Source organism: Schistocerca nitens, chromosome 2 (genome assembly GCF_023898315.1).
Source record: "Schistocerca nitens isolate TAMUIC-IGC-003100 chromosome 2, iqSchNite1.1, whole genome shotgun sequence".
Lineage (NCBI taxonomy): Eukaryota > Metazoa > Arthropoda > Insecta > Orthoptera > Acrididae > Schistocerca > Schistocerca nitens.
In genome coordinates this window covers 997,702,742-997,715,794 of record NC_064615.1, presented here as the reverse complement: position 1 = coordinate 997,715,794, position 13,053 = coordinate 997,702,742, and the positions used below count along the sequence as shown (strand labels likewise).

Here is a 13,053-nt window from a genome sequence, read left to right as displayed (position 1 = left end):
AATCTGCGGCACCACCTTGATCGGGCTGTTTGCACTATGGATCCTCAGCCAAGAAACCTAGCGCAGCCCGCTACCGTCGTCATGGTTTCGTTCCTGTGGGTACCTCCCTGAGCCTTACTGACTTTCTTCCTACATTAGAATTATATTAATACCTTCAGCTGCTGACCGGTGTTGAAATATATCAACGGGGAAGGGTGAAAATGTGTGCCCTGACCGGGACTCGAACCCGGGATCTCCTGCTTACATGGCAGACGCTCTAGCCATCTGAGCCACCGAGGGCACAGAGGATAATGCGATGCAGGGACTATCTCGCGCACGCCTCCCGCGAGACCCGCATTCTCACCTTGTATCTCCACACACTACATTCGTAGTGTCCCACCCCAACACACTCATTACTCGTGGAAGACATTCTTACCAAGTCCCGTAAGAGTTCGGGGAATATGTGTGCAACCGCACAGAAGAAGAAGGTCATGGCCGATATTACCAGAACTAATACTTATATGGATATGGTGTCTGTTCTTTCGGACATGTCAGAAAGAACAGACACCATATCCATATAAGTATTCTTCCTGCATGTCTCGCAGCCGACCGCGCTTCAGAAGATGATTCTTCACACTGATGTCACTGGACAGGGTGCACAGTGGTGTACGAAAATGTGTCGACTGCATTAGATCTTAAGTCGAAATTTGAATGTTTTGTCACTGGAAACCTCAGAATGTTGATTATGCAATACCTTAATCCAGAAACAGTTATTTTTTTGATTAGTTATCGAATAACAAGGAGTGTACACATTTTAAAAATGTGACAAAATATGGAGATAAGGTTCGGTTCACAGCTATCTTTTGATATAGCATTTCATCTTCCTAATTAAAATGGGAAGCCCCATGAGAAAAAATATGTAGTGCTTGGTTGATTACTACCTGCACAGAAGTTAGAGAGGCCACACCAACTGGGGACATGGTGTTACAGCTTCTGCTTTATGCGTAGTTAGCTGCCGCTTAATGAAGTGCGCAGTTGTGGCTCGTACCTGCTAATTACGTTAGAGGAGCATTGATAATTTGTACGTGCGACCCTTCGAAACATAGAGTACGTTGGCTAAACAGTTGACCGCCATTCGTGTTGACTATTAGGCTTCCAACTATTCCAACTATTGACGCGAAAGTCTAGTCAATGTAAATTCATGAAGTGTAATCAGTCAAATGAAGCGTTACGTTTCTTCCGCGCGTTTATAGGTCGGTTCCAGACAAAGTGCAGTAGAAAACGCACGTCTCACGTTTTAGAGGCGTATTGGAGGAATTGAAAATGACTCAACATTTCTGCTAGAAAAACATTAATCAGTGTGATCAGTCCTGTCCGCAGATATTAGGACGTCGAGTATTCGAGTTCATAATTTCCTCCCAGCTAACCAAAAACACGTGATTAATAAATTAGCATCCCAGTATGATAGAAACAAGTAAGTACTTAGGACGGAGTTTAGGAAACTTTCTTGGCTAGAAACAACTTAGATGTTAAAATTGAGTCCTGGAGGAAAAAGGATAGAGTTAACATTAAAGAAGTGTTTGGCATCACTCAACTGAAAGCAATTGTAGCTACGTTTTACAATTAAACATAGAGTATGGTGATCGTATTTGAGCATCCTGTAATATCACATTCAGTTGAAAGAAGTGCTTTATAACAGAATGCACAGAACTCACACGAACTAAATGGACTGCCAGATTTAACGAAAAAAAAAAATATATGAGGAAAACTTGCTTAACGTATCAGTAGATCGTAAGAACACTTTCACACTAGAGTCTGTACAGTTACCAAGTCAATAACGTGGAAAGCTTTTGCAAAACATTTCTAAGTGATTTCATAGAAGCTTTAGTGTTACCTTTGTCGGTGGGCGACGTACTTTACCCAGTAAGAAGAGCAGTTCTGTGCGTAACTGTTTCCATCAGTAATTACATTAAGTGGGGCAAGAGGTACGCGTTTCCTTGTGGCATTTTAATGAGGACCAAGTATTGTTCCTCTGTTCCACATAAGCATGGTCGTGATAAAAAAAAAAAGAGGAAAATGCAACAGCTGCTGTGAGCTGTTAGAGCATATTTAATTTTTAATGTTTGGATTCAATTCCATTATCATACCTTTCTCTTGTACGATAAATGGCTCCCAGATGGACACCTATATCTGAGTTCCAATGTATTGCAAAACTACGAACCACTGTTGTTTGAGGAGTATTATATTGTCTTTTTTTAACAGAAACGTCAAAGCGTTAAATTATTTTGCGCTAATACTGTATGAGCATTTCGCTCAGATCCCATGACATATGCCATTCTCAGGTTCTTCGAAGACGTGTTGTCCTCACACTTCAGATATTTCTAGTGCAAAAGACATTAGGAAAATGTATCAGAGGGAGATCTCGCAAAATAATTCTTTGGAAACGAAATACTGTTGCCATTAAATACATTATAGGCAGCCGTTTAAACAATCTAATAGGTTTCTCGGTGACTGAAGAATACAGTGTGGATTTGTTCCTTCAGTAAATCGTGTCTGTCAGTTAACTGACACTGTATGCTCGAAGTTCGATGGCGGCCTTTCATGTTTGACGTTCACGTTACGTGGATGCTACTTAGCTTCCCCTCAAAGGCTTTAGCGCACTCTGTTCCGGTAATAAATCGACAAAAATTCAAATGAATCGCTATCACATTTCTTAAACATGCACACAGAAGGAAAGGGAAAGATTGGTGTTATCATCCAGTCGAAGAGCTCGTGAGACACGTAGCACGAACTCGATGTTGAGCGCCTTACACAACACACACTCGGAATGGACAAGAGGTGACACGTAATAGTCCTTGTCCTCTGCTCGGAAATTTTCCTTGCACATGCCTTAAATGATTTCGAGAAACTACGGAGAATGTAAATTGCAGTGATACGTTCCGACAACGAGTCAAGAGTCTTACTCAGTGTCCCCTTGTGGGTTACCAGCCGTTCAAGTAATCAGATGTGCCTGATATCCTGCAAGAAGAAACTGCTTGCCATTGTCAGGGACTTAGGGGCATAATCGCGATGTAAATAGACGCAATTTCAAATCAAACGATTCGATATTGCACTTAGAGTTATTAGTGCTCCAACTTTTTTCCTCAGAGTGCTGACGGGTTGCCTAACTCAGAGGCCAAAATCGCTGACAACCTAGTCAGCATGGCATCCTTATCGTTCAAGTGGCTTCCAGACTGATGGAAGCAATGTTAGGGGAGGGGGGGGGGCAAGAGGAGGCGCACCTACCCGCCCCCCCCCCTCCCCCTTGGAATCTGCAGTACAGAGTTTTTATTCAGATAGTGAGTGGATAAATATCAATGCTCTTGGTTATAACAAGTTTTTAATGTCACCAGCGAAGTTTAGCTCTTATGATTATGACATATCTCGAAACTGAACAACTCTATGATAGATGTTTGAGACTTGAAAAGGTCTCTGGAACCACATAGTTTCACTTAATTTATGAAACGTACAGATACAGTGCAGAAATAAAACTCTGTCTCTTTGACAGATAGTCGGTAGAGAAGGTAAAAGAATCTCTGCGAGAGAACCAAATTATCAATAACAGAATAAAATGCACCAAAGGTTTTACAGACAGATATTGATCAAATATAAAATGTCAAAAGTTGAAGTATCTAAGAGAGATAATATAAGAAAATGGGTTAGAAAAATCTGTCCCTAATGATAGGATACAGAAAATGCTATACGAAGTGCATACCAAGAAATGAAAAATGTGTTAATACAGAGTAATGAAGGCATCTATTGAGCAATATTGAGTTATAAATAGACAAACTAGAAGTATTACAATATGAAGAAAAGTTTAGATCCAGCAAGAAGCAAAGAAGCCTGGAAATTAAGAAATTGACGAAAATAAATCGAAACGTAGAAAAAAAGGAAAAAGACCCACGTTTTTATACATTCATACAGCACGTATGACAATAGACTAAGAAAGCAAATCTTCAAGCGTCTCTGGGAATGGAGATAAACATGCTGGATCAGAGAATATGGCAATATAGGCTTTCTCAGAATCTTATCGGGTTGTCGGGTGAGTCATGGTGTCGTGCTGTCGTAAAGTTTCGACGAGTTTCCTTTTCGTCATCTTCAGGCCAAAATTACGAGAAGGAACTACAACTCGGCTGATAAACCGAAAAACTTTCATCAACGGATCCGAGAAGTTAATAAAGACTTAGAAACCTACAAAAGCAAGAGAAACCGCAGAAACAGATGTCTTCAGAAGGCAAGTGAAATTTAGGATTCAACGGCGGAGGTAGTACGAATACAGTTGTGAAATGATGCGAAGAAAGGAAAAAAAGTTGAAAAAACATGAATGAATATTAGAGGAAAAGCAAGGAGCAAAGGAGACAGAACTGAAATTGTCACACGATCCTGAGCAAGAGAAAGGAAAGAAGTGTACGGGAACTGACAGATTAGTACTGTTGTTATTGCCTTCCGAGAAACTGTTTTCTTTGTTTCATTTCTGCATTATTAAAACAAAACAGGACGGTAAGAAAAGTGACTGTGTACCACATTAACTGAAACCAGTCGGATGCTCACTGCGTTCGAAACACACACACCGTTCGATTTGTTCGTTACGTAAATCCCGAAACTTAGTAAGAAACAGAAAATTGTGCGCCAAACTATACAGCGTGGTCCCTGCCTCTTCTGTTTGGATGGGTGACGCGCTAGAATAGGGTGCGGCCAGCTAGCAGTACGGTAGGGCACGCCCATCCACTTGCGAAATCAAGCGAGCGAGAGGTAGTCTCTAAAATAGCTGCTGCTAGGTAGCAACCAGGCTGCGCTGCTCCTCCTCGACTAGTGCTAAGTACTGACGGCACCGTAATTCGGTTGTGATTTCATACGTGACGCGCTTTTGCCACTAGCACGTCTTTCCCTCAGTTTCCGCTGGTATTTTCTCACCCACGGACGTTTACGTCCGTAACTGCACAACATTACATGTAATCAGCATAGCGGTTGCCCAGAGCTCCTCGAAAAACCGTGCAGCCTACTCAGGCCCACATAATATTTCTGATTTCGCGGTTCTGTCTCTTAGAACGCGCCTACTGCCTTCTGAACCCGTCCAGCCATCACGTCATTGACCCAAAGGTCCCTGTATCCGATAAGGCGCGCCTTTTTATCGTTACCGGACTTACTCATACAGCTGCTTAAACGCTTGAGGGGCTTGCAGATAAGTCACGCAGTTATGTCCTGATCGAGGTATCCAGGAGCCAAAACTCGTGATCCACCCACATTACCACACGGCCAGTCCTGTATATTAAGTATTGAAATATCCATTAAGGGTGGGGGGGGGGGGGGTAGGGTAGGACGTCAAACGGGCCGACTTGGAGCAGGAGAGGCACCACAGGACATTTTATTTTCTACTGTCTATACTTCTACAAATAAATTCATAAAACTTTGTCATCATGAGCAGGAAGGATTCAGGATTCACACTCATAGCAGTGGAAGTCCAAAAACATAGCAAAATAAATGTTTTTAGATATGAATTTTCATCATTTTTTCACTTACTGTTGGCTGCATTTGTTGCTATAGATACATTTTTCTTCACAAGTAAGAGAGATTCTTTCATGAATTTTGCGCAGCATACAAAACATACTTACAGGTATACGAAACTCCAGAATTTTCCAAATATATTAAAAACTGTGTTAAAAACTGAGATAATTAACTACAAAATTTGTTTTTTTTTCTTAACATCAAGTTCAAAACGCAACAGTTCATTCATTTTTTCATGAATTAAATAGATTCTAGACTTTCAGACACCTGTAAGTATGGTTTGTATGCTGTGCAAAATTCATCGAACAGTCTCTCTTACTTATGAAGAAAAGTGTACCTATAGCAACAACAAAAAAATGGTTCAAATGGCTCTGAGCACTATGGGACTCAACTGCTGTGGTCATAAGTCCCCTAGAACTTAGAACTACTTAAACCTAACTAACCTAAGGACATCACACACATCCATGCCCGAGGCAGTATTCGAACCTGCGACCGTAGCAGTCGCACGGTTCCGGACTGCGCGCCTAGAACCGCGAGACCACCGCGGCCGGCGTACCTATAGCAACAAATTCAGCCAATAGTAAGTGAAAAAATGATGAAATTTCGCATGTAAAAAAAATTATTTTGTTAGGTTTTTGAACTTCCGCTGCTACGAGTGTGAATCCTGAATCCATCCTAGTCATGCTGACAAAGTTTTATGAATTTACTTATAAAAGTATAGACAGTGGAAATTAAAATGTCCTGTGGTGCCTCTCCTGCTCCAAGTCGGCCCGTTTGACATCCTACCCCCCTTAAATCATAAATTTAAAATGTCAGTTTCAGCTCCACTTGAAAATGGCTTCTATATAAAACTTCTCGAACGCATTATATCTTTTAAGTATTTAGGGGCAATACTACGAATCAGTACGAAACATGAAATCAGTGGGAGGTGAAGCAAAAGAAGACAATCTTTTGGCGATATTTTAGGAAAAATGTGGTGCATCTGCATAGTAAATAATGCGGTGAGTTCTTGATTGCTGTTCTACTGTTGGAACTTCCTATCAAGCAGGCGTGAAAGCGGACATCGAAAGGAATCTGAGGCGCGCAACAGATCCATGCGGCCTGTACGACATTGCAACAGTCTCAGGGCAGTGTTGGGCAGATTTAGAGAAACGGTATTCGATAAAGGCTGTACAATTATTCTCTTGCTTCCATCGTATATTGCGCGTAAACACCAAGAGAAAAAACTTTTCCCTCGCTCCAGAAGGAAATATAATCTATATTACTAAACAACTAAATCAAAATGGTTCAAATGGCTCTGAGCACTATGGGACTCAACTTCTGTCATTAGTCCCCTAGAACTTAGAACTAGTTAAACCTAACTAACCTACGGACATCACAAACATCCATGCCCGAGGCAGGATTCGAACCTGCGACCGTAGCGGTCTTGCGGTTCCAGACTGCAGCGCCTTTAACCGCACGGCCACTTCGGCCGGCAAACAACTAAATCAGGCGCTCAATCACGGTTGCAGGTTGCCTACCGAACGACATCCAAGGCATCAAAAATTTGGTTTTCAATATTTCGTATGATTGTTGACCGAATCTAAAATTTTAAAATGCCCTCATTGTCTACTGATTATGAAGTATAATCTTATGTTAAACGACGAGCTCATTACAGACAGGGCACAAGCTGAGATTGAGAAATGGAAAGCAAGCATGTCCCTTTCATAGGAATATCGCGGAATTCACCTTAAGTGGTTTAGAGAAACCGTGGACAATCGGGGCGGCGAAACGGGGATTTCAACGACGTCCTCCCGTATCCGAGTCCTGCGTTTTACCTCTGCTGTACTTCGTTCGGCAACATAAGTTGTTAATACCGGTTCGAAGTACCCCCCCACCACAGATTGTAGAGTGGTTTGTATGGTGTATATGTGGGCGAAGACGCGGAACTCTTAACCTTCCTTTCTCATGTTTCTAATAATCGCTTGACGGACAGGATGTTAAAACTTATAAAACAGAACAAAAAAATTATTGTGCTTAAACGGAATGTTGGCATGAATACCACAGTGCTTTACAAAGCATGACCCTGTCCGAGTAGATACGTTGATGCCTTCTTCCGATCTTTCAACTGATTTAAAGTCTTTGCCAGGTTGAAAGATGCAACAAGTGTCGGAAAAAAATCCATGGACAGACTGATGTTTGATCACGGAAATATTGGACTTACCTGTCGAGTTACCTGTTAAAACTCAGCCTTTTTAAAAACATTTTAAACTGCAATAAGAATCATCCCGATTCTTTTCAGAAAGAAACTCATATCTATCGAAATGTATGTCTTACAATTATAAAATTTTGCAGGTATATTCTGTGGTATAAGTGAATAGTGACTGCAGAATGGTTGCGAAAAGAGTCAGTAATAAATGAGTATTACATTAGAATGATATGCCTGATGTGTTACCGCATGATCAGCGAAAATGGAGTAGGAGATAAGCATTCTTCCTTTCATTATTGCGTTGGGACTGTCAGCGAAAAACAGTCTGAAAAAAGTTGGGATTTATGTGAAAATTTTGTTGGAAGTCGCTAAGTGTTCATTCTGAAATACTGGACGAATACAACCTGGACGCTGTGGGTTACGGTGCCTGACGAAAGATAAACATTTTATAATGTTAAAACTTGAGTTACTGTGGTAAACCTTTAACGTGTGATTTTACTTCTTTTAAATACATTTTCTAATTTAAATACTTGAGTTATTGTATTATTTCTTTAACGTAAGATTCTACTTCTTAGTGAGTAGATTATGACTGCATTTTAAATTTTTAAATTCGGTCAATAATGGTATGAAATGTTAAAAATCTAAGTTTTGTTGCCCCTGTAAGTAACTGCCAGTTTCCGCATTTCCAAAGTTTGTCTTCCGCACTACAGTTTTTACATACTCGTCCCATCCAGTATCGTTTCGTAGTATTTCCCTGGGGCTTTAAACGAATTGAAAGGGTGCAGGATTTTGCAACTAATCTTGTAATCGGATATGATATAGTTCTTTCTCTTTGTTGCTGGCTGACAGCAGGGCTTTTTAGGGTGGGGAAAAAAGTAAGTCGCAGAAGAATGAAGTCATGAACGGAGCCGAGGTGAACATAAGTAACAAAACCAACATTCGCCTGAACTGATTTATGGAAACCACTGAAAGGGGCAGAGAGGAATTCAAACTTCTCTCTTTCAAGAAACGATCCATTGTTTAAAACAGCCATCCGCGGGACATAAAGAAGTCACCGCTCCATAGAATCACTGTAGAATCAACGAGACACACACTTTATAGAATGGCTACGTCTGTTATTGTGCTGTTTCTTTAAGGCACGGGTCATAGTACGAGATAAACTGAGTGCCTATTGGATGCTATTCACAATCTCATTTTCCGTTTACTATTACTGTCGAAGAGCTTTCGAGGAATGAGATATAGTTCAGAGTTGTTTAAATGGGAATAGCAGCGGTTGCAAGAGTAAAGGCTGTCATTTCTTGCTGTTGTACAAGGTGAGAATAAAGTCTTTCCCTGATTAAAACATTTTTTTTATAAGGAACTATGCTAGATATAGCTATACGATTTTTTTTTTCAAAACGTTGCTAAACTCGTAAAGTTTTTCATCCACACCGTACGGTGCGTGGAGGAGGGTACCCTGTACCACTACTAATTATTTAAGGACAGACTTCCACATGTCTATGCAGTGTTTTGCAAATGGTAGTTCAATTCAAATATTTATGGGTACACTCTTACATATGTACAGTTATTTCAATTATAGAACTTTCGGTCATTGGTAGTGTTTCAACAAGATGATGAACCGCCACTGTGGGGGTTATTAGTTTACCAGTTCTTGGATGAAAAAAATGGTTCAAATGGCTCTGAGCACTATGGGACTTAACTTCTGAGGTCATCAGTCCCCTAGAACTTAGAACTACTTAAACCTAACTAACCTAAGGACATCACACACATCCATGCCCGAGGCAGGATTCGAACCTGCGACCGTAGCAGTCCCACGGTTCCGGACTGCGTGCCTAGAACCGCGAGACCACCGCGGCCGGCACTTGGATGAAAACTTTCCGTATACATGGATCAGCAGAGACGGTCGAACATCATGGCCATCATATTCACCAGATATAGTCCCACTTGACTTTTGAGTGGGGCTATGTTAAGAGGATAAACTGCTTTTCACCAGTTTCTGACGTGCAAGCACATACGCCAGGATTACGAAATACTGTATAGGCGGTGATGGATGAGATGTTTGTAAAGAAGTGGAGAGAAACTGAGTATCACCTAGTTCTACGGGCAACACACTGAACACTTGCAGAAGTTACCGATAAAAAAAGCTAAAAGAGTTAAGTTACTGTTTGCAATAAAGTGCATTGCTGTATGTAGCGTAGCTCCTTAGAAATAAGTTCGTGTTATCAAGGAAGCACTTCATGCTCACCCTGTACTTGCAGGACAAACTTAGAGGATAATTTAGTTAACCCTCAACGTTCCAGGTCTCTGTTGGTAATGCTTAGGGGTGGGGTAGGAGATGACATTGTTTTTTCCCGAAGCTGCTGTGGCTCCCTTTGTCAGTAGCCGCGTGAATGTGACTTGCACTTACTTTATTACTTCTTCTTTCGTGCTAGTAGTCTCCGCGACTGTCCCTAGAACGCTGCGTTATAGTTACAGTAGCCAGGTCTTTGTCTACTGTTCGTGTAACGGACCATTACTTGGACGATACTGTTTTAAAATTGTTTCACGACATTTTAGGAAATGATGTTGGATCAGATAGTAACAACAAAATTGAAAGTGAACATAATTCAAAATAGTAACAGTGCGAAAGTGAAGAAATCAAATGGTTCAAATGGCTCTGAGCACTATGGGACTTAACATCTATGGTCATCAGTCCCCTAGAACTTAGAACTACTTAAACCTAACTAACCTAAGGACATCACACTACACCCAGTCATCACGAGGCAGAGAAAATCCCTGACCCCGCCGGGAATCGAACCCGGGAACCCGGGCGCGGGAAGCGAAAGTGAAGACGAATTTACTTTGCCACCTGTGAATTCCTTGAACAAAACAAGTGAAAACGACAGAAGTGTAGAGGCTCAATCTTTAGCTAAATGTTCTTGGTAGAGTTATATTTGGTCGAAACAAATATCGCTAGTCGTCGAAGCCTCTTCCACCGATGGCCAGCGGCATTATTTTTCCGCATGTTGGACATAAGAGGGGTAAATGTCTGTCCTTCACAATTCGTATAATTATGTGAACAGCTTGAATTTTTTTGTAGAAGCTTGCAAACTCGTTGGTGACACCACAGATAAAAAGCGATTCGACATCTGTCGCATTTCCCGTGAACTTCGTGCATCCATTCGACGTGTTTTGGTTTTAGCAGAACCAAGAGTGGAAGTCGGTGTAGAACCACTGGGAAAACGCGAAATGCTCCACAATTGACCCACAAAACAAGAGAAGGACGCTATGTATTTGTCAGTTTTGAAAGAAGCCAGTCTAATTTGAATTATCTACAAAAATTCGCAGCGAGAGCAAAGAGAGTAGATAAAAAGCGATTCGACATCTGTCGCATTTCCCGTGAACTTCGTGCATCCATTCGCCGTGTTTTGGTTTTAGCAGAACCAAGAGTGGAAGTCGGTGTAGAACCACTGGGAAAACGCGAAACATGCTCCACAATTGACCCACAAAACAAGAGAAGGACGCTTTGTATTTGTCAGTTTTGAAAGAAGCCAGTCTAATTTGAATTCTCTACAAAAATTCGCAGCGAGAGCAAAGAGAGTCTCCGAGAAGGAAACTAAAAACGTAAAAAGTACTAGTGTAATATTTATTTATTTTTTAATCTTTCGTGCGAGTTTGTTTTTATTATTATACGTATAATAAGCAACAAAAGTACAGGAAAAAGTAAAATTTAGCATTAATATTATCATGTAATATTATGTTCATTTTGTGCAGTTTTCTTTTTAAATACAGTTTTTTTTTTCGTAGAAATAAACCGTAAAATTTATTTTTATATATTTTCGGTGTGGTTTCAAAGTAACATTTCACACAAGAAAACTGAACTGCTTCACTGAAATTGTTGAATACCATTTTTACGGCTACTTAAATATAGCGGTCTGTCGGAGAGCAGTTGGGACTGTGTGTAATAAAATAATGACCTGGGAAGCTAAGGGTTAAAAGCAAGAAAACCACGTGAGCTGATATTCGATATCTCTTGCCGTAAAGAAGAGGAGAAGACTAGGTACATTTACAGTCCACGCCCAGGGTGAACGTACGACGGCTGTTATAAGGACAACGATCGCGACATGTGGCGGTGTACGAGAATGTCGGAAGGCAGCGACTGACCTGCGTGTGCGACGAAGAGCGCGACGAGCGCGAAGGCAGCGAAGGCGACTCGGGGTCCAACGGCGGCCATGGCGAGCGGACGGGCGGACGGAGTGTGTTTCTGTCTGGGGACGCGGCTGCACTGCTACTGGTGGCTGCGCGCTCTGGCCGGCTCTGCCCTCCCGGTCCCAACGGCCCCTGCCGGCGCCGGGCCGCACTACCGCACCCACATCCTCCACCACCACCACCACCACCACCACCACCACCACCACGGCGCAGGTTAGCTGGCGCCGCGGCGATACCGCCAAGTCAGGTCGCCCGACACGCGCGCCTTGCACCGGGCGCCACTTCACATTATTCACTAATGACCTGAAAAGCGCAACCATACACTGAAGAACCAAAGAAGTTGGTACACCTGCCCCCGCGAACTCGCAGAAGTGCCACGAAACGACATGGCATGGACTCGACTAATGTCTGAAATAGTGCTGGAGGGAATCAACACCATGAATCCTGAAGGGCTGTCCATAAATCCGTGAGAGTACGAGGGGCTGGAGATCTCTTTTGAACATCACGTCGCAAGGCATCCCAGATGTTTTCAATACATGTCTGGGGAGTCTGGTGGGCAGCGGAAGTGTTGAAACTCAGAACAGTGATCCTGGAGCCACTCTGCAGCAATTATGGATGTGTGGGGTGTCGCATTCTCCTGTTGGAATTGACCAAGTCCGTCGGAATGAAAAATGGACACAAATGGATGCACGTGATCAGACAGGATGCGTATGTATGTGTCACGTGTCAAAGTCGTATTTAGACGTTATTAGGGGTCCCATACCACTCTAACTGCACACGTCCCATACCATTACAGAGCCTTCACCACGTCGAACAGTCCCCTGCTGACATGCAGGGTCCACGGATTCATGAGGTTCTCTCCATACCCGTACACATCCATCTGCTTGATACACTACTGGCCATTAAAATTGCTACACCAAGAAGAAATGCAGATGATAAACGGGTATTCATTGGACAAATATATTATACTAGAACCGACATGTGATTACATTTTCACGCAATTTGGGTGCATAGACCCTGAGGAATCAATATCCAGAACAACCACCTTTGGCCGTAATAACGGCCTAGTTACGCCTGGGCATTGAGTCAAACACAGCTTGGGTGGCGTGTACAGGTACAGCTGCCCATGCAGCTTCAACACGATACCACAGTTC

The 13,053-nt window shown here is 42.2% G+C and overlaps 1 protein-coding gene and 1 non-coding gene across 2 annotated transcripts in view; both read right to left on the bottom strand.

Annotated features, from left to right (window-relative positions):
- LOC126237321 (uncharacterized) overlaps positions 1–12,017 on the bottom strand; it is a 127,612-nt gene extending 115,595 nt beyond the window's left edge. The window contains exon 1 of the mRNA XM_049947290.1: positions 11,855–12,017. Within this exon, the coding sequence (XP_049803247.1) occupies positions 11,855–11,924 (70 nt within the window). The 5' untranslated portion in view covers positions 11,925–12,017. The remainder of the gene's footprint in view (positions 1–11,854) is intronic.
- Positions 206–280, bottom strand: Trnat-ugu (transfer RNA threonine (anticodon UGU)). Its single transcript has one exon. It is a non-coding gene; the product is annotated as a tRNA-Thr (tRNA).
- Positions 12,018–13,053: the final 1,036 nt, after the last annotated feature.